At 43.6% G+C, this 22,624-nt stretch overlaps 1 protein-coding gene across 5 annotated transcripts in view; it reads left to right on the forward strand.

Moving 5' to 3' along the window:
* The window catches only part of LNX1 (ligand of numb-protein X 1), a 131,628-nt gene that overhangs the window by 82,286 nt on the left and 26,718 nt on the right, over nt 1-22,624 (forward strand). For all 5 annotated transcript variants that reach the window (XM_086405753.1, XM_086405750.1, XM_086405751.1 and 2 more), the window contains 4 exons: nt 7,995-8,233; nt 8,722-8,874; nt 15,261-15,463; nt 17,829-18,200. In XM_086405753.1, the coding sequence (XP_086261879.1) occupies nt 7,995-8,233; nt 8,722-8,874; nt 15,261-15,463; nt 17,829-18,200 (967 nt within the window). The remainder of the gene's footprint in view (nt 1-7,994; nt 8,234-8,721; nt 8,875-15,260; nt 15,464-17,828; nt 18,201-22,624) is intronic.

Here is a 22,624-nt window from a genome sequence, read left to right on the forward strand (position 1 = left end):
GTTTTCATACCAGTCTCCTCGCAGGCATATACTGTATAATATGTTTCTTTGCAACCATAGGACCTAACATTATGCTTGACATACAATAATCATGCTGATTACTGCTTATTGAATTGCTAGTATATTCCAGGCACTGTTAGGGGCTTGGCATGGATCTGTAAATCTTACTATAAATAAACACTGAGCCCATTTCACATCTGGGAAAGTGAAAAATGAAAGTGTTAGTCGGTCAGTTGTGTCTGACTCTTTGCGACCCCATGGACTATAGCCCACCAGGCTCATCTTTCCATGGAATTCTCCAGGCAAGAATACTGGAGTGGGTTGCCATTCCCTTCTCCAGAGGATCTTCCCAACCCAGCATTCAAACCTGGGTCTCCTGCATTGTAGGCAAATTCTTTACCAACATCTGGGAAAGGCTGAACGAAGTCACGGAACTTGTCCACAGTCACAGAGCTGGTGATGCAGACCTAGGATTCATACCCAGATTTTTTTTTTTTTTTTTTTTAGTAGTAGTAGTCTCCAAAGACATAATTACAAGTGTATTGTTTAATATGTTTTTTTTTTTCAGTTTTGAGTTTATTTATTTTTTTTAACTTTACAATATTGTATTGGTTTTGCCATATATCAAAATGAATCTGCCACAGGTATACATGTATTCCCCATCCTGAACCCTCCTCCCTCCTCCCTCCCCATACCATCCCTCTGGGTTGTCCCAGTGCACCAGCCCCAAGCATCCAGTATCGTGCATCGGACCTGGACTGGCGATGTTTTAAACATGAAAGCCTGAGCTTTTTCCACATCGCTCTGCCCTCTTTTTCAGAAGGTCCTCCATAAGTGCCCACTGAATGAAAAAACAAAGTATTAGTATTCAAAATCACTCATCCCATTGTAGCAGCATAACCGACCAAAAGAAGGTATATGGCAACTGTTTATTCCTCCTATGTACAGAATGGTTTTAAAACCCAGATCCAATAGAGTCCTTTTAGAGTTACCAGGGAAGTATGTGAAAGAAAGAATGTTAAAAATCTCACTTTTTCCTCTTCCTTCTCACTTCTCATCTCACATTAGAGCACAGGGAAATCATGAGTTTGCTCTGAGGGGAAAAGGCAGCCTGGCAGAGGCATCACAACCAACCACAATTACATGTTAGCAGGACCGTGTGGGTGGATCATCAATCCCCAGTCGGGTAATTTCAATAGAACACCCAAAGGGAGACTTCAGTCTAATTCAACACATTTGCCAAGTGCCTGCCTGAGGAAATCTACTGACCATGTGGACTCCCTGAAAGTCACCAGGTGGGCAAGGCTTTGTTCTTCCCTCCGTTCCCTTTGGGCTCCATGGAGCAGACATGCCCAAAGCTCACCAGGCAGCTGACACAGAGCTGGTGTGTCTGGACTGTCAGCCAGGAGGGACATGGGAATCCCTGAGCTCACTCTTTCCCAAGAACCGATACGATGAAGCCCTTTTGATCCTAGAGGGATAAAGTTTTCAAAGTTTGGTTCAATTGGTTAACTATGGAACTAAACTCCCTCTCCCCCCAACTTTGGAACTTTTACTCCAAAATAAGCAGAAAAGAGAGAAGTAGGGAAGAAAAATAAGAAGAGTTAGAATGTTCCAGGAAAAAAGCTGCTGCTTGAAAAAGGACACTCAGGGAAGGTGGGCTTCAATCACAGACCCAACGGGGCTGAGGGAGCAGACCAGGCGGGAATCTGGGGGCACGTGTTCCAGACAGAGAGCAGGAACAGAAATGCAAGGTCCGGGAGGCAGGAGCGTGCTGGGCCAGGGTGAGAACCAATAGGAGGCCGGATGAGCAGGAGATGGAGATGAGGACAAAAGTAACACAGAGAGAATACAGGGCCCACTGGGCTATTCTGAGGGCCTTGTGTTTTAGTGGCATGGAGAGCTGTTTTAAAGGGATGACACTGCTGCTCTGTTGAGAATAAACAGGGGAGGGGAATGAGTGTAGAAGTAGAAAGACCTCTCAGGAGCCTGTTGTAATAATCCAGGCTTTGATGATGGCAGCACAGACTAGGGCCATGGTGGTAGAAGTGATGAAAAGCATTTGGATTCTGGATAAATCTGGCTCGATTATATTTGTGGGGTTGAGAAAAAGAAAGGAATCAGGGCTGACTCAGGAGTTTGGGTTCTGAGAAGGATGTAAGGTAAAACAGAGAAGAGGCGGGAAGAGCTGGTTTGGCAGGGAAGCTTGGGGCGTTTGGATGTGTTAGGTTTCAGATGCCTATTGAGAGTGAAAATGTGGCATAAGCAGTCAGGAATCTGACTACACATCAGGAGTCTGGAGTGTAGGGTAAGCTCCAGGCTGGAGGCCAGGCCACAGGAGGGGAGAAAGCATGGACCCCACAACTTGGATATAAGCCCCAGCTTCACTCTGATAGCTAGAAGGGAAGAAAGCTTTATCCAAGTTTTCATATCCTCATCTGCAGAGTGGAGGTGGTTTAACTGACTTGACAGCCGGAGGCACTGCGAGGGTTTAACAGGGTTTTAGCCGAGCCTAAGACCACATTTGTGAAATGTAACGTACAGTGCACAGTAGTCCAGTAGATGTTAGCTCTTCTCAGCTCCTTTCTGGGTTGCCAGACCCTATCATGAGGCCATGATCAACACGGCTCAGAGATCAGTTCAGTTCAGTCACTCAGGCATGTCCGACTCTCTGCAACCCTATGGACTGCAGCACACCAGGCTTTCCTATCCATCACCAACTCCCAGAGCTTACTCAAACTCATGTGCGTTGAGTCAGTGATGCCATCCAACCATCTCATCCTCTGTCGTCCCCTTCTCCTCCTGCCTCAATCTTTCCCAGCATCAGGGTCTTTTCAAATGAGTCAGTTCTTCCCCTCAGGTGGCCAAAGTATTGGAGTTTCAGCTTCAGCATTAGTCCTTCCAATAAATATTCAGGACTGATTTCCTTTAGGATAGACTGGTTGGTCCCTTGCAGTCCAAGGGACTCTCAAGAGTCTTCTCCAACACCACAGTTCAAAAGCATCAATTCTTCAACGCTCAGCTTTCTTTATAGTCCAACTCTCACACCCATACTTGACTACTGGAAAAACCATAGCTTTGACTAGATGGACCTTTGTTGGCAAAATAATGTCTCTGCTTTTTAATATGCTGTCTAAGTTGGTCATAACTTTTCTTCCAAGAAGCAAACGTCTTTTAATTTCATGGCTGCAGTCATCATCTGCAGTGATTTTGGAGCCCCCAAAGTTAAAGTCTGTCACTGTTTCCGTTGTTTCCCCATCTATTTGCCATGAAGTGATGGGACTGGATGCCATGATCTTAGTTTTCTGAATGCTGAGTTTTAAGCCAACTTTTTCACTCTCCTCTTTCACTTTCATCAAGAGGCTCTTTAGTTCTTCATTTTCTGCCCTAAGTGTGGTATCATCTGCATATCTGAGGTTATTGATATTTCTCCCAGCAGTCTTGATTCCAGCTTGTGCTTCATCCAGCCCAGCATTTAGCATTATGTACTCTGCATATAAGTTAAGTAAGCAGGGTGACAATATACAGCCTTCATGTACTCATTTCCCGATTTGGAACCAGTCTGTTGTTCCATGTCCAGTTCTAACTGTTGCTTCCTGACCTGCAAACAGATTTCTCAAGAGGCAGGTCAGGTGGTCTGGTATTCCCATCTCTTGAAGAATTTTCCACAGTTTGTTGTGATCCACACAGTCAAAGGCTTTGGCATGGTCAATAAAGCAGAAGTAGATGTTTTTCTGGAACTCTTGCTTTTTCGTTCAGGAAAATTGTAGCGAGGTTTTTTGGTTTTTTGTTTTGTTTTGTTTTGTTTTGTTTTGTTTTGTTTTTCGAGTCTTTGAAGGTTTCTATATATAATATGGCATTACAAACAGTGACAGTTTCCCTTTTCCTTTCCAATCTGGCAACTTGCATTTCTTGACTAAGTGCTCTTAGGCTGGTGTTCTTGAGGCAACACTCAGGAGGTCTGTAGGGTTGCCTGCTGCACTTTTGAAATGGAATAGCACTGTTCACCACGACCACCGCCTGCCTCTCCCCCCACCCCCCCGGCCTGATTAGCGTATGAGTTTGCAAGCCCTGGTTTAAAGTATGAGCAGACTGAGCAATTAATGAACTCAATTTGAGGGCAGATTCAGTGTTTACCTAATTCAGAAGTGAACTGAGAAAGAATGTGAGGGAAGTTGAAGCATCAAAGAGGGGTGGTATAGTTACCCAGACTGTTACAGTGAGTGTATTGAGGCTTGATTTCTCAAGGACCTCTTTTATTCTATCATCAGAAAGGAGCCCTCCCCTGCAAACCAACTTGTGCTGAGCTCTGATCCCATCAGAACCTCTGTAAAGTACATCAGGGGTCCAACCTGCTTCCAGTCAACCCCCATTAGCAGTGAACTCACTGCTTGGACTCAGGAATTTTTGCAAGAAGAGGTTCATTTTCTCTTCTTACTTTCGCCTCTCCCTTGCAGAAAAGACAAAAATTCCGTGGCACATGCCCCCAGTGTCAGCATTTTTATATTAAGACAGATTTGCCTCCGCTCACTTTGATATAGGAGCTCAGGATCTCAACTCTGTTATTAACAAAACGGATCTTCAGAGCTACTTTAAACAGATGGCATATCCAAAGTGGTTGAAAAATGGTTTACCACGTTCCTTGTGTTCATCCTTCAAGTTCATGGCTGTCACCCATCACCACCTGAGAGTACTTAATGCTCAGAATAACTAAAGGGAGAATAAATCCTGTTTGCTTTGAACACAACCCAGGGTTCAGCATATGTTCCTGTATTGGCCAAGGCTAATCAGCTCTTCCCCCCTCCTCCCCTCACTTGTGCCTGTAAATCAAGAGGCCCCAGGATCAGTCAACACAAAAGAGATAATTAGTAAGTACAAGCTGCTACCTTCATAGATCACCCTGTGCCTCAGATCCAAGCTCATCCAAGAAGCTGAAACAAGCAAAATTACACAAGTATTAGTCACTTTAGCAGAACCTTTTTCACACAAAGCTTATGAGTCTGAATGTTTAAATCTACTCTCCCTGGCTATCGTAAGGATAGCTGAGGTACGAGGCCAGTGGGGAGTGATCTTAGCCATTTTATGATGTTTTCCTTTCCTGGACTAAAATGTGTCTTTGGAACCCCAAGGATCTGAAACAGAAATGGTTTCTTAATGGCATGGTCTTGGCATCAGAGATCTTTAAATACCTTACCCTTCCTCACAGATGTGGCAGCAGCACAAGATGCTACTTTTTTCCACTGGGATGTGCTCCATCCCCTCAGAAGGCCATGGCTTATGCCTTCACTGGTCATTTGTCCAATTGGAAGATTCATTTCCTGCTCTGGCAGGGCACATGGTGAAGAGCATTGCTGCCCCAAGAAAAGAAAGCCTGTTTCTAGTCCAACAAAATAGCCTAGGAACTTCCTTCCCATGTGTTGCTAGTCTGAGACTGCTGGCTTACAGAGAAGTGTTCCGCTCGTGTGTTTATGACTTTGGAGCTGCTCAACTGCATGCTGGCTTTTATTTTTTCCATCACACAATGTTTCTTCCAATTTTTGAGCTTCTCATATCAACCACTTTGCTATTTTTAAGCAGAACGATTCAAAGCCAAAGTAGCTCATCAGAACAGTAAAATCTCACCAGTTCAAGCAAGAAGCTTATACTGTTTAAGGGAGGGAAAGACTAGTATGAGAAGCTAGAGGCCCATTTCATCTTTTGTAAGGTAAAGATGTAGGTAGGGTTGTATAATCAGAGTCCCTTTCTACTCATATTAAAACCACACAAAATCATCATCATTGATTATAAGAAGCATCACGTTTTATGTACCAACAAGAAAATTTTAAAAACTATCACTGGTTAAATCATTCCAAAACACTGTTAAAGATATCCTTGCAATGCATGAGTTGGTTAGATCAGACTTCAAAATCCATTCAGACAAATTCCATTCAGACCTCTCCTGCCCTCTAGTTGTATTGTTTGGCATGAAAGAGCCCCATTCTTTTGGATGATTTTAGTAGCAAAATGTGACACCACTTTTCATCTCCTTGGTGGTATCTTTCTTTCTAAGCAAATAAAGTGTCTGCTTGTCTCTTCACAAGAAAATCGGAAATTGCTGTCCTTCTAATGACAAATATTTACTTCGCCAATGTCAAATTTACATGACACCGCTCTGTTTTTGAGAGTTTCTATTTATACAGTTACTTTTCATTTCAATGCTTAATTGTAATGTAATCTTTTCTAAGACAATGAACAGCATTTAAACTTGACCTAGTACCAAGAGTGGATAAGCTGGACACCTTTGACCATGTTTGCCATGCTCGGACAATGGCATTTGCATCATGACTGCAGCTTGGCAACTGAAGTTTTGGGACCCCATCCATCCCCCATGCACCCTAATCTCAAAGAAGTTAATGTGATAAAACAGGCAACTTAGATGGTTCAATTATGGAAGTGGCTACAATCTGTTGAGAATTTTCCATATATCTGGCAAGATACTAAACTCTTGCCAAGACCTAACATCTAGCAGACTTCACAGCAACCCAAGATGTATGTGCACATTAACAAATTTTGCCAGATGACACAGCTAGGCAAATTTCAGAGCAAAGATTTCCATCCAGACAGAGGCCCTTCTACCCACCAGCTCTATGGTTCTCTCAGGCCGTATCAATCATGGGCACATCAACTGCAGGCTGCTTTTGATTCTATTCAGAAACATCACTCCAAATAGGCTCTCAAAGTGTTATCTAAAATGGCTCAACCATATCCAGTTTTCTGTAATGAGTTGAAAATAATTTAGAAATTAACATCCATTATATGCAAATAGCTGCTTCTTAAAGGGACTCGCCCATTCAATTTCTGCCTTCATACCACTGGAGAAGGCAATGGCACCCCACTCCAGTCCTCTTGCCTGGAAAATCCCATGGATGGAGGAGCCTGGTGGGCTGCAGTCCATGCGGTCACGAAGAGTCGGACACGACTGAGTGACTTCACTTTCACTTTTCACTTTTATGCACTGGAGAAGGAAATGGAAACCCACTCCAGTGTTCTTGCCTGGAGAATCCCAGGGACGGGGGAGCCTGGTGGGCTGCCATCTATGGGGTTGCACAAAGTCGAACATGACTGGAGTGACTTAGCAGCAACCACTGGGAAGCTGGTGTGGCTGTCTATGGCTACATCCTCACCACAACAATGAAAGAGTGAAATCATCAGCATTTTCTGATGGAAACCTACCTAAGAGCTGAGATGACTTGCCTAATAAATATGGACTTAGATAACTCAAACCTTGGTCTCCCGGCTCTTAGGCTTGTTCTTTAACGTGGAGGGTGAATGGATATAGACCTATTCTTTTTAAAGACTGTGAATGTTGTTTTACTCTCCCAATGTTAGGAGACAAGCACATTTTTAGTGCATGGGAGCCCCTAGTCCCTAGTCCCTCAGAGGTCCTGGCCACTCTGAGACCAGCCCCAAGGCAGGGGACTGGAAGCCAGCAAGCCAGCCTCCAGAGAACCGTGGTGCTGAACAAACTCCTGTGGCTTTGTAATGCAGGCGATTCTATTTCCATGGACAGTTAAATATGGAATCTGGGAGGAGTTTTGTATTTATGTTCAGTGGTTTGGGAAACTAAACCCCAAAGAAAGGACTGAGAGGGTGACTAAGGGTTTTCATGGTCAAGATAAACACCAGCAAGAAGGAATTACCACATTCAAATAGTTGAAGATTGCCAGCCTCAAGCCCTAGTCTTTGTGACCCCATGGCAACTCTCACAGTTTGCATTTCAGGCACCAGGATAGAGAGTGTTTTAATAAAATGCAATAAACAAATTTTAAAAGCTGTTCTCTCAAGTCATTCATTTGTTTGATTGGCAAGTGTATATTGACTTACCTCCATGTGAAAAGAGAGGGGAACCAGGGGCAAGCAAATCAATTTCCGAGGGCAGCAAGCACGTGCACTGGAAGAGCTCCAGCTGAGCGATGTGCAAAGCCTTCTCTGACCTCCTTCTGGCTTTGTTACAGCTGCAAAGGTGCCTCCCACTACGGCCTCACTAAAGACAGGAAGAGGCGCTCTCAGGATGGCTGTCCAGATGGCAGCACCAGCCTCACAGCAACATCACTATCCCCAGAGATTTCCACAGTTCCCACCGTCTCCTTAATGACAGATGAGCCTGGCCTAGACAACCCTGCCTACGTGTCCACAGCAGAGGATGGTCAGCCAAATAGCCCCCTGGACTCTGGCCGGAGCAACCGAACAAGGGGTGAGTCAAATAGGTGGTTGTCCGGGAATGGGCTTCTCTGCCTTGGGACTGCCCTCTGTGAAACGGTCACTGTGGAAAGTCCTAGAAATGTTTTGTTTAAGAGGAAATTGTTCTGGTAGTTTTGGCCACAACCCAACGTCCAGTTCTCCAAAGTGAAATGAAACCACGAGGACTTGAGATCATTAGAAACGTGTGTAATCTGACTTGGTGAAAGGAGTTGAAGTTAGACCTAGTGATTCATCACTCCCGCAGCGTCCATACCTTCCCGCCCAGGAAACCCGAGAAAAGTGCTGTTATATTCCATCCAGCCTAGGAAAAAAAGACAAGCAGATTTTAAATAAACCGTCCATATTTCATTGTAGAAACTGAGAACATACAGATAAGCAAATTGTATCATCCCACCACCTCGAAGTAATCCCCGTTTGCGTTCCGTTGTGTGTCTTACTGGCCGTGTCCATAAAAGAGACCTTCTTCTCTCTTGTCTTCAGCACGGCCCTTTGAGCGATCCACCATCAGAAGCAGATCCTTTAAAAAAATAAACCAAGCCTTGAGTGTTCTTCGAAGGACAAAGAGTGGAAGTACCGTTGTCAGCCAAGCTGACCAGGGACGAGAGGATTCTGAAAATACCACTGTCCTTGATGGTAAGTTGCTCCCCCGTGAGGCTGGGTGTGGCCTGGGCTTCCAGAATGACTCCAGGGGTGATGACAACGGGACTAGCCCTCACTTTCTACAACACCTCTCTTCCTAAGGGCATAAATATTTTTTACCTAGATCACCCTACTTCTTATAAAAGTAACCAAAGGCAAAAATTACTTTTCCCTTTTTTTTTTTCTGGCTACATTGAGTACTTGTTGCAGCTCACTGGCTTCTCTAGTTCGGCATGGGCTTAGTTACTCCACCACACATGGGATCTTAGTTCCCGAACCAGGGCTCAAACCCATATCCCCTGCATTGGAAGGCAGATTCCCAATGACTGGACCATTAGGAAAGTCCCTATTGTTCTCTTTTTACACAGATTGAAGGAAAAGATTTCGGAACCCTTACCTTCAGAATATAAAGAATAATGTAGTTAAGTGAAGAGCAGTTAGAACAGTGCCTGGCACATAGGAAACGCTATATGAGGATTTATTTTTATCACCACCTTGTGTGATGTGTGATTGTGAGGGTTTTCTATGTATTAATTCATGTACTCCTCAACAACTCTATGAGGGAGCTACAATTATCATCCCTGTTTTATAGATGAGGAAACTGAGGTACCAGGCAATTATTTAGTTTGCCCCTTCTGAATTTGGAATCCGAGTAATGTGGCTCTAAAATTCACACAAAGAAAGTTTCTGGATCTTAGATTCTGTGTCTTTTTTTCAATATAAATGGAGCTGAGAAAACACTGTCCTGTTCTTTTATTTTCATCTTACATTAGAACTTCACAGCCGTCATAATAATAACTAAAAGAATTCTTTTGAGCTTTCCTGGGTGCCAGGTAGTGCTCAGGTCGCAATGATAAGAGATGGGGATTGTGATTCTCAGTTTACAGAAGAAACCAAGGTTTAGAGAGACTGGGTAACTAGCCCGAAGTCACTCAGCTGGAAAATGGCAGTCCTGGGGTGTCCACTGGCTCCAGAGCCCATTCGTTTACTCACTGGATTAAAGTGCCCTCTGCTCCTTCAAGGTTGGGGAGTGAAAGAAAGTGAAAGTGTTAGTTGCTCAGTCATGTCGGACTCTTTGAGACCCCATGGACTGTAGCCCACCAGGCTCCTCTGTCCATGGAATTCTCCAGGCAGGAATACTGGAGTGGGTTGCCATTCCCTTCTCTATGGGATCTTCCCAATCCAGGGATCGAACCCAGGTCTCCTGCACTGCAGGCAGATTCTTTTCCATCTGAGCCACCAGGGAAGCCCCCTCGAGGTTGGGGGGTAAACCCCAAACCTCTGTCTTTATCATGCTCTCAGAGAACTTTGAGCAGTTGTGTAAGCCCCGTTCTTACCTCTCTCACCCTGAACATATACTACACGCTCTCACTACTCTCACCGCCATCGTGTAAATACTGTGTCTTTCTCTCACTTCCATGTTGTTGTCCAACTGCACTCTCACTTGCCATCAGCTGGCATCCTAATTTCTCTTTAGGCTTTGCCTCCTCCTGGGAGCCCTCCTTGACTCCCCCAGTCCTCTCTCCTTTGTGTTCTCAAAGCACCTGTATCTCTGTTATAGCAATGTCACCTTTTATTGTAACTCTACCAGTGGGGGCAGGGGTAAGTCTTTGTGTTCTCAAGGCCAAGCACAGTATCTAGTACATAATAGTTTTCACCTAATGTTTCTGCAATGAATAAAAGGATCATAACTTCCTTTCTGCCAGTCTTCCCCCTTATTAAAGGCTCCTTAATTCCATTCCACATAAAGTTTTCTCTTGCCTGAATAAGACTGATTTGCATGTTAATGCAGAAACTTTTAAAAATAAGAGATTACTATGTGTAGGACATTGGCCTAAGCTTTGTGCTTTTTTAAAATTGAAGTATAATTGATTTACAATATCGTATTAGTTTCAGATGTACAACATAGAGAGTCATTATTTTTACAGATTATACTCCATTTAAAGTTATTATAAAATAGTGGCTCTATTCACTGTGCTGTACAATATTTCCTTATAGCTTTATTATTTTGCATAAGCAGTTTATACCTTTTCCCCTGTTGTGTCCCTCTCCCTTTCCCTTTCCCCACTGGGTACCTACTAGTTTGATCTCTATATATGTGAATCTGTTTTTTCATTTGTTTTTATTTTCTAGATTCCACACAGAAGTGATAACATAAAGTATTTGTATTTTTCTATCTGACTTATTTTACTTAGCATAAAATGCTCAGAGAAGTTCATTCTTGTTTATGGCTGAGTAGTATTCCACTGTATACATACCACATCTTCTTTATTCATCTTGATGAACGGACATCAAGTGTCCATTGGACATCAAGTGTCCAATGTTGATGGACACTTAGGTTGCTTCCACCTCTTGGTTATGAACATTGGAGTCCATGTATCTTTTCAGATTAATGTTCCTGTTTTCTTTGGATGTATACCCAGACATGGAATTGCTGGATCATATGATAGTTCTATTTGTAGTTGTTTGAAAGCCTCCATACTGTTTTCTATAGTGGCTGCATCAGTTTACATTCCCACCAACTGTTCCCTTTTCTCTTCATCCTCACAAACATTTGTTATTTGAAGAATTTTTGATGATAGCCATTTGGACAGGTGTGAGGTGATTAACAATGTTGAGCATCTTTTCATATGCCTGTTGGCCAGCTGTATGTCTTCTTGAAAAAAATACCATTTGTATCTTTTCCCCTTTTTAAAGCAGGTTATTTGGTTTTTTTGATAGAATTACATGAGCTGTTTATATATTTAGGCTTAGTGATTTTATATAAGAAACTGCCTGCCAATGCAAGTGACACAGGAAATACAGCTTCAGTCCCTAGGTCAGGAAGATCCCCTGGAGAAGGAAATGGCAACCCACTCTGGTATTGTTGCCTAGGGAATCCCATGGACAGAGGTGCCTGGCAGGCTACAGTCCATAGGTTCACAAAGAGTCGGACACAATTGAAGCAACTTAGGACACACAGAGGACTTTTATATAAAGATTATAAAATCTAGTTCCTGGCTCCAAGGGGTTCATTCAAGACTAAAAGAAAAGAAAATACCATGAAGAGTGAGATATAAATAAATGAAAATGGGGGCCACGAGGAGAGACACACCACTTCCCAATGGGACAGTATAGTCCGTGTAAGAGACACTTATGACCTGGATGGGCACTGGGATCTTGACTGTGTGTTGGGAAGTGGGGGAAGATGAGGTTAAAGCCGGATTAGAAGAGTCCTGGTGGCCATTTAGGAGTCTTGACTTGGGGGCAGTGAACACACCTGAATGCTTTTGCATCAAGTTATAGCAGAATCGAAACTTTATTTCATGAAGGTGAAGATTGCAGCTACATTATGTGTACAGGGGCTTTGCATGGGAGAGAATGAAATTTCCTTTTCTGCTACAGGACCTATTACTTCACAATGGGGGAGGGATTAAGACTCAGTGAGGCTGGTACAGGATTTGTGAGGTAACAGAGATTTCAAAAATGACCTTAGAGTCTCTCTTCAGTAACCCATGGTTAGTGTGGTGAACTTCCATGGTTTGTCCATCCTTTTCATATCAGTAAAGAGATTGGCTTTAATATTTATCAGCCATATGACTTGGATGGTTTACTTGACTCCTCTAAGCTTTAGCTAAAAAAACAGGGATAAAAATAACCTAGTTCCAATCTTGATCTATTGTGAGGACTAAACAAACAAAAATATCATGCAAATTGCTTAGCTGAATGGTCAGCATATAATAAACACTTGGTAAATGATACTATATTTCTTGGTCCTTAAGCAAGGACAAAATATTGGACAACTATTTCTTTTCAGACCAGCACCAAGTGGGAATTAAAAATTTCATTAACTCTTGAAGGTCTCATTATCGTGGCTGTAATTAACATTTTCAGCTGTGACTGAGTATGTCCTTTCAGACTATCAAAACAAACAGCCTTGACTGGTTTAGATTTGGGGGCATGGTTTTTGTAACTCTGTTGGGAGAAAGCATAGAAAGGGAGGGGGAGAAGAGCAAAAATCAGCAGCTTTGATGATTATTTCCAAATCTTTCTTAGCTCAAAATGATTTTTTTAAAGAACTTCCATTCCCTTGTCACCAGGCCTGTTCCAACAAATACTTGTGGATAGCGCCTACTTAAGGTAATCAAAGCATTTTAACATTAATTGAACTTGATCACTCAAGCACTGTTAGCACCAGGAGCTGACAGATGAAGACTGCTGCCCACAGCCTTACAACAAAGCCCAATTGCTTACATTAAATCAAATCCCGACGGCAGTCAAGGGCCCATATTGACAACGTCTCTGGCTTCCTCTGGCCACTAAATTTCTTTGTTTATCATGTTCTATAATACTTAGAAATAATTTTAATTCTTTCTGTATCGTTCCTAGAGAGTTGAGTACTTGTTAATGAACTTGGAGTTCATTAGGGAAAATGGACTAAGGTCATGGGTTTTGAAAATAGTCACAAAGAGTGTTTTATGTAGAACCAGGCCTGCAGTTTTGATCTTTCCCAGTGATATAATTAAGGGAGAATTTTAGGGCAACGGCTGCTGTCAGCAGCTACAGGAGACAAAAGTAACCCCATCTTCAATGTCCAGACTCGAGCCTCCAGCATCTGGTGAAGAGCTGCGGCTCCTGCCATGCTAGGTGTTATGTGGCCAGCTGGTGTTGCCTGTACCCTTCTATTCCACCGAGGTGGAGAACCACGCCAGTTGGTACTGCTGGCTCAGTAGAGTGTGTGTCTATAGAGCAAGTCCCCTGTGGGCCTGTTGCCAGCTGTGAAGGAGGGAGCCTAACAAGAGCCCCAGGTTCTGACCCGGTTCTGGGGGCCACCACTGAACTACCACCTCTAGCCGTTCATGTCACTTCCGTTCTCCCAGCTCACGCATCCTCACTTGTGAAATAAAGGCTTGACTGTGGCTGACTTTATTTTGGGGGGCTCCAAAATCACTGCAGATGGTGATTGCAGCCATGAAATTAAAAGACACTTCTTGGAAGGAAAGTTATGACCAACCTAGACAGCATATTAAAAAGCAGAGACATTACTTTGTCAACAAAGTTCTGTCTAGTCAAGGCTATGGTTTTTCCAGTGGTCATGTATGGATGTGAGAGTTGGACTATAAAGAAAGCTGAGCACTGAAGAATTGATGCTTTTGAACTGTGGTGTTGAAGAATACTCTTGAGAGTCCCTTGGACTGAGAGGAGATCCAACCAGTCCATCCTAAAGATCAGTCTTGGGTGTTCATTGGAAGGACTGATGTTGAAGCTGAAATTCCAATACTTTGGCCACCTGATGCAGAGAGCTGACTCATTGGAAAAGACCCTGATGCTGGGAAAGATTGAGGGCAGAAGGAAAAGGAGACGACAGAGGATGAGATAGTTGGATGGCATCACTGACTCAATGGACATGGGTTTGGGTGGACTCCGGGAGTTGGTGATGGACAGGGAGGCCTGGCGTGCTGCAGTTCATGGGGTCGCAAAGAGTCAGACACGACTGAGCGACTGGACTGAACTGAACTGATGGTTGTCAAACTGCACAGCCTGAAATGATCTTCTGTGTGTGGGCTCAGGGGATGGGGGCAGGGTAACCTGTGAAAGACTTTCCAGGGTAAGGGTCCTCACTGAAAATGTAAGGTTTGGAAACCCCAGCCTAGATCTCTGAATCTCCTTCTGGCTCTGAATTCAGCAATGCAAGCGGATCAGGGACGAACACCTTGACACCACCAGCTGGGCCCGGGGGGTTCCTGATTGTGAATTAGGCCGTTTGACTTCCCTTCCCTGACAGCAGGGGTGGGGAGAGAGCCTGCTTTTCAGTGAGACTGAAAGACAGGGCCTCCCAGGAGGAAACCTTCAAAATAATCAGAAAGAGCAGAACAGGTTTGTTCTGTTTTTTCGCCTCGGTAAGTAAGTGAGCAAACTGTGGTTCATTCCATAATGACTGTTCATTCATTCCTCTTTACTCAATAAACATGGGACAAAGTCTCCTGTGTACAGAGGTCTGTGCACAGACCTAAGAAACAAGGATCTTAGAGTCCAATGGTGGGTATAAGAAATGGCCATGAGTAATAATAATAGTAATAGAAGGCTCAGTGCCCTGAGAAATACAGCTTTGTGGGAAATAGGAAGTTGAGAGAGAGTGGGGGAGGAGGGAGGAGGGCAGAATTTAATTGGAAGGGATCATTTCATGCAGGCCTTGAAGGAAAAATTGGGTTTAGGCCTAGGATGGAAAACATTCCAGGCAGAGAAACTTATGCTGGCTCAGAGGCAGGAAGATGGAAAACATGTACAAAGAATGATGAATAGTTTAGTTTGGCTGGAACCAAAAGCCTGGCAAGAAGAGAAGTGGTTGGAAATGGCCGTTGGTGGGTGTCTTAAATAAACACTGTCTTTGTCCATTTTAGTCTTTCCAAGGTTGTATCACCTGATTCCAGATGGTGAAATTACCAGCATCAAGATCAATCGAACGGATCCCAATGAAAACCTCTCCATTAGGCTTGTGGGAGGCAGTGAAACCCCTCTGGTCCATATCATTGTCCAGCACATTTATCGTGATGGGGTGATAGCCAGAGATGGCCGGCTCCTGCCAGGAGACATCATCCTAAAGGTAGAAACTATGGCTGTGGAGCCATGATAATGGGCTTAATAAGAGTCACTTCTGAGCAAATCATTGGCTGCATGGGTTAGGGTTATGATGGGTGAGTGGTTGGACAAATAAGTAAAACACTAACATAAATGTGGAACAGTCACTTTCCATAGTTATTAGGTTGATATGACTCTTCATACAAGATTAGTAATTTGCAGTAGGTCCCTAACCCTTCTGTCTGTCTTGTGCTTCTGACCTCTTTCTCTCTCTCTATAAATACTATCTCTATATCATTTTGTCTCTGTTCTCCTCCTTCCTCTTCTCCTGTCTTCCCCCTCCCCTAACTTTCTCTACCTCTTCAGTCTTCTTTTCCTTCTTCTCCCTCCTCATTCTTCCTCTCCTATCCCTTTCTCCTACTTTAAGTAACAATAACATCAAACAATATAAAACTGTAGCATATTAAGTTGTTTTTAGAACAGATTACTGGAACATTTTGTATTTTATCTAATCACTCACATTCACACACTCCCCTAAAGTAAATTTCCTATAGCTTAATGACCCTTCAGCAAAGAAAAAAAATCCCTAAGCTATTCAGCCAACCCACAGACATTCCAGGGGAGACAGGTGGTAGAACAGAACGCCTTAGGCATTACTGTCCTCTGTGGCTTGGCCGAGGGTAAGGATGCTCGGGAAGAATTTTCAGATGAAGAGAAAGGACAAAGGAAGAGTTGTTCATCAGACAGAAGTCTAACATGTGCCAAAAGTGATAAGGAAGAATCCCTCCCTTGGTCATATATTTCCTGTCTGACCCTCAGATGACAGTTTCATCCTATCCTTTCTGGGTTGCTGACAGGCCAGCTCCTAACACATTATGTGCTATTTCTCTGGCAAAGAAATTCTTATTTTTTGGAATAAGAGGAGAAAGAATTTGAAGCAGTTATTGTAGAAACACTGATATTCCCACTGGCCTCCAAGATGGAGTACGAGGCAGGGCCCGTCAACCTCAGGGGATGATTGGCCATGCAATTAGCAACACTCTATATGGCTTTCCTCCAGTTCTATGGAAGCTATGCTGCCTGGGAGGGTTGCATAAGGAAAACATTTTGATTCTTGTGGCCTTCAGCTGGCACTTGCAAGCAAAAAAGCTGCCAGGACTGTTCAGCAGGCGACCCTGACTTTCTCTTGGCCTGGGTGTGATGGGGAAAGCTGGACATGGGATAAGGTGACAGAGCAGAGCAAGGCCTTTGAGCTCACCTGCGCTTGAACAAAGGTTCTGAGCCTTGTCCACGTGCAAAGGAGCCTCCGTGCATCCCTGGAGATGCAGCAGAGGACGGGCAATTGCATGCGCAGGCAGGCCCGGGAAAATCTCACTCCGCGACTCTTCTAACAGTTGGCTGCCAAGTGCGAGAAATCTTCCCAAACCATAGAAATTCAAGAAGGTTGTTTCTCTTCTGTGGGGCCTCCTTCCTTAAGAACAGTGCAGTGCTGCTGTGAAATTATTTTCTTCCCAAGCAGTGATCACCACTGGGGGCCGAAGCCTTGAGGCTGGGTCTGCCTAGAGTAATTAAAACCAGAAAGCCCCACACAGCCTCAGTCCCACAGATTATTAGTAAGGCACAAATGAGTGGGCCGAGCTGGAGGACATTTGAGCAGTTTAATAAAGGGACCCAGCCTTTCAGTAAAAGAGCCTAGAAGCTTCCATTTACATCAGTTCATTTGAAATAGTACAGAGATTTTTTTCTCTTTTGTTGAGAATATGTGTCACACACATTCACACACTTGCCAAAACACAAATACATGTATGTACACATACATTCTCTGTGTCACACACACACACACACACACCAATGAAGCCTAGAAATTCCACTACAGGTTACCTAGGGAGAAAAATTCATTTGGAGATGTTTGGAAAGAAAATGTCAACTCAGTTTGATTTATTTTTTTTATTTTTTTTTCTCAGTTTGATTTAAATAGCACTTTAACATAATCATTAATCAAAAATTTTCTTTTCTTCTTTGGCCTTCTCCCACTTTTTCTTCCTTTTCCTTCCTCCCTCAGCCAAAAAACAAGTTTAGCAAGCAACAGAAATGAGGGTTAGGACCATCTAAATAAACTTGAGGGCCTATGTAAGGACAGGGCTGAGAAAAGATTCTGTCTGCTGAGACAGAGAGTTGAAAAGGTGTGCAGGTAACAGTGGAGGAAAGCTGGGTTACAAGTCCTATTGAAAGATGGGGTATTTGGGCATTTGGACAGAGAAGAAGGGGACAGAGCAGGTGGTCTTTTAGGAAGGGCCTTGGGGGGTCTGTAGGCAGGGCCTTTTAGGCAGGATTGTGGCAGGTGGAGCTGATGGTTCGGTGGCTCCAGATTCGAGGTCGCCTTCCTCTAGGTCAACGGGATGGACATCAGCAATGTCCGGCACAACTACGCCCTGCGCCTCCTGCGGCAGCCATGCCAGGTGCTGCGGTTGACCGTGCTCCGGGAGCAGAAGTTCCGGAGCAGGACAGACGGACAGCCCCTGGATACCTACGGGCCCCGGGATGACAGTTTCCACGTGATCCTCAACAAAAGCAGCCCGGAGGAACAGCTTGGAATAAAACTGGTGCGCAAGATGGATGAACCTGGGGTGTTTATTTTCAACGTGCTGGACGGTGGCGTGGCAGACAGACACGGCCAGCTGGAGGAGAATGACCGTGTGTTAGCCATCAACGGGCATGACCTTCGGTACGGCAGCCCAGAAAGCGCAGCTCATCTGATTCAGGTAGGTCACAGAGGCTTACAAGATCCTGGTCAGAAACTGCCAGCATGAGCAGGAATGCTCATCATCTTGATCCACCTACCCTGTCTCTACCCCGGGTAACGCACAGTGCCTCCTTTTCAGAGTCAAGAGTGAAGGGCCAGGTAAGAACATTGCTCCAGCAAATGACGTCTCAGGGTCATGGGCATTCTGTTGCCAGCCATCCAGTCTAACTGCAGGTAGACACATTGGGCTCTGTTGCAGCCTCACCAGGTTAAGATCACTCAGGGTCAGCAGGGTTGCATCATCCTTGTACCCAGTATGGTAGTCACAGACCTTCAGTTCAGTTCAGTTCAGTTCAGTCGCTCAGTCATGTCTGACTCTTTGCGGCCCCATGAATTGCAGCACACCAGGCCTCCCTGTCCATCACCAACTCCCGGAGTTCACTCAGACTCACGTCCATCGAGTCAGTGATGCCATCCAGCCATCTCATCCTCTGTCGTCCCCTTCTCCTCCTGCCCCCAGTCCCTCCCAGCATCAGAGTCTTTTCCAATGAGTCAACTCCCTGCATGAGGTGGCCAAAGTGCTGGAGTTTCAGCTTTAACATCATTCCTTCCAAAGAACACCCAGGGCTTGGGGTCATGCAAATACACTCTGAGAACATCCACATAGAAGCTGGGCCATGTGCCCTTCAGTGATCTTGTGGACCAGAAACCATGGTAGGATTGGCTAAAGTTGAGCCCCTCTCCATGGCTAAGTCCAGCCCCCTTCAAAAGCCCATGGGAACTCAAATATTAGCCTAAGGAAGCCCTCTGTAAGAGAGGCGTATAAATTATTATTACTCAGGCAAATAGAGCTCATGACAGCCTGACATTGGTTCAAACTAGTTCATGCTCCTGACAGGCATGATGCCACCAAGCCCCAGCATGCATCTTATTAACTTCAGCTGGATGACCTTGAGTTTTTGTTGTTGGTTTTCTTTTTAAATTGAAGTATAGTAGATTTACAATGTTGTGTTAGTTTCAGGTGTACAGCAAAATGATTCAGTTTTACATGTATATATGTACATGTTCAGTTCAGTCACTCAATCGTGTCCAACTCTTTACGACCCCATGGACTGCATGCGTACCTATATAATATATTTTATATATGTATAAAATCTATTCTTTTTCAGATTCTTTTCCCTTACAGGTTATTACAAAATATTGAGTATAGTTCCCTGTGCTGTACAGTAGGTCCTTGTGATTTAATATATATTTATATATATATTTATATTTATTTTATAATATTTTATAATATTTATATTATATATATATTTATATATATATAGTGGTTATATATGTTAATCCCAAACTCTTAATTTATCCCTCCCCTCTCCTTTGGTAACAATAAGTCAGTGGATTTATTTGTTTTGTAAATAAGTTCATTAATATCTTTTTTTAGATTCTACATATTAGCAAAATCGTATGATATTTGTATTTTTCTGTCTGACCTCACTTAGTATGATAATCTCTAGGTCCATCCATATTGCTGCAAATGGCATTTTTAAATTCTTGGTTGTGTGAAAAAAGTAATATTTTTCACTTTACTTAGTGGGGTCTAGAAATTCTTCACAGAGAAGGAAAATCTTGAACTGGGGTTTTGAGGGATCAGAAGGGGTTCTCTAGGTGGCTGAGGCAGGGAGGGTCATTCTAAGGAGATACAACACAAAAGAATGTTTCCCCAAAAGCCAGGTAGGGAAATGGTTAACACCTGGAGTGTGGTATTCAATTTTAAAAGCAACAGTAGATAAGGCAGTAGTGGTAGGGAAGGGCCAGATCATTTAGAGTTTAATAAGTCATGCTAAGAAGTTCAGACTTTACCTCTAAGGCCATGAGGTATCGTTGGAAGGGTTTAAGAAAGAAAGTGATGTGATTTTCTAGAAAGATCTCCTTAGAGGCAGTGGAAAGCTCATAGGAGAGGGACAGGAATGGAGGCCTTAAGATGTGTTTGCGGTTATCCATATATCATGTCAGCTTCCCCTTGGTGGCTTAGAATGAAGAAGTATTCATTCTTCAAGTATAGATAGAGAGTCAGCAGCAGTAGTTGAATGGACCTTGTATCAAAGTTCCACAGAGGATGACAGTCAGAAGACAGAGCCTCCCCTCAAGGACTTGATCATCTCAGTACAAAACAAACCAACGGAGTTCCTCCAGGTGTTGGCGACTCTTTTCACTATCATGTGTGTAGTATCTTATCTCTGTGTTTTGTTTTTTTTTTTTTTTTTTTTTGAGGAGAACCATGTAGTGGATGAAATTATTGTCATTTTAGATGTGGAAAGCCTGAGGCAGAGGGTGCAAGGGGACTTCCCCTGCTTCTTCTATCCATAGGACAGGAAGGCTGCATGGTGCTTTGGCCCCTGATCTGGGGCTTTTGATGGTGTCTCAGTTCCAAGGTCATTCTCAATCTGGTGGATGCCCATCTGCCCTAAGGGGCCTGAGGTCAGGCCCTGTGGAGCGGATGAAGAATAAACCAGAGTTACAAAAGGCATTTCCTTCTGGAGTTTATGTCATCCATTCCCAAGTTCACATGCCCAGTCCCGACTTTTCTGAACACCACACTTACGTGGCCAATTGCCTACTTGGTATCTCTATGTGAATGTCTGAAAGGCATCTCCAATTTAATATTCAAAAGTGAAACCTTGGCCTCTCCACTCTCCACCCCTTGCCAAACCTGCTCTTCCCCTCAGTCTTTCCTTAACTCTAGAAATGACAACGTCATTTACTCAGTTACTTAGAGCAAAAAGTGTCTTGACTCTCTTCCACATCCCTTGCCTGTAATATATCTCACCACCTCCATGGCTTCCATCAGCCAGGCTGCCATCATGTTTAGTCTGGGCTGCTGCAAGAACTTCTTAACTGGTCTCCTTGCTTCCATCTCCACTCTCATACAGCATTTAGAATGACCACTTTACAGAGTTAATCCCACTATATCACTTTCCTGCCCTCAGCCATCCAGTGCTTCCTAAGACACTTAGATTCAAATACCAAATCCTTACAGTGGCCAGCAGAGCCATGTGATCTGGTCTTTAGTAGTCTCTCCAACCTCATATCTTAAGCAAATGGGAGGATTTCTGGTATTCTCCGCCTTGTTTAACCATGCTCTTCTTAACATTGCCTTCTTGCTATTGCTACTCCTCAAGCATTTTAGGAACTTTCTCAACCCAAGGCTGATGATCTTGCTGACCCTCTGAAAGACTCTTCCAGATATCTGTATACTCCTGCATTTCACTCAGGTCTCTCTTCAAATGTTACCTCAGAGACACCCTCACTGATCATCCTGCTTAAAGTAGCATCTGCTGCTGCTGCTAAGTCGCTTCAGTCATGTCTGACTCTGTGCGACCCCATAGACGGCAGCCCACCAGGCTCCCCCGTCCCTGGGATTCTCCAGGCAAGAACACTGGAGTGGGTTGCCATTTCCTTCTCCAGTGCATGAAAGTGAAAAGTGAAAGTGAAGTTGCATCCTTCCCCTCAATTCTATATCCTCTAATCTTATGTTCTGCTAACAAATTATTTGATTAATACCTGCCAATCTAGCATAGTATATAGTACAGTATTCTACCTCAAGCAATTAGAGAAATGTCTGGCAGTAAGAGACACTCAATAAATATTTGAATGAATAAATTTAGCAGGTTATGTTGTTGTTCAGTGGCTAAGTTGTGTCCAAACCTTTGCAATCTCATGAACTGCAGCACACCAGGCTTCCCTCTCCTTCACTATCTCCTGGAGTTTGCTATATAATTCACACATTAATTTCATCTCATAGGGATATTTTTTGTCAAACCGTTTACTGAAGAAAAAGCACCAAATCCACTTTTACATTATTTTCCCCCAAAGTAGAAGTCTTTTTGTCCCCTTGAATTTGTTCAGTTATTATTGGTTGAGCACCTTCTAAATGTCAAGAGGTGTGTAGGACAACGGTGAACAAGACTGACACAGTCCTGGCCTCGTAGAGCTTAAACTACATTCCCATCTCTCCCCAAATACAGTCAAGTCAGCACTGAGCAGGCAGTCTAGCCTGTATGTGCCAATGGGTGAGAACAGGAAATAGACATTGTTTATGAAAATATTAATCCATGGAAAATTAAGAGCCCTGCTTTTTTTCTTTATTAAGAAACTGCACTCTCAGCATGCCTTTTCTCTTTAAAAAGCAGACTCTTGGGTGATCATCAGTTTTTTCCCTGTTAATGCTTGTCAACTCCCTCTGCAGGTCAGTTTGTGCAGCTCACAGTCTAGAGATTACCTGCCAACTATCCTTCACAATAGACAAAAGAAAAACTCCCTTACTCATGTCACTTGGAAAAATCTTGATTACACATGGCATTCTACTTTTGTAGATTAGTAACAGAAGAGGAAAAAATTTTTTCCCTGAGAATGTTAACTTATGAAATAAAATCTTGCTTAACAGTG

This window comes from Bos grunniens, chromosome 6 (genome assembly GCF_055505025.1).
Source record: "Bos grunniens cultivar Pamir isolate PY7600 chromosome 6, Bosgru_T2T1.0, whole genome shotgun sequence".
Classification (NCBI taxonomy): domain Eukaryota; kingdom Metazoa; phylum Chordata; class Mammalia; order Artiodactyla; family Bovidae; genus Bos; species Bos grunniens.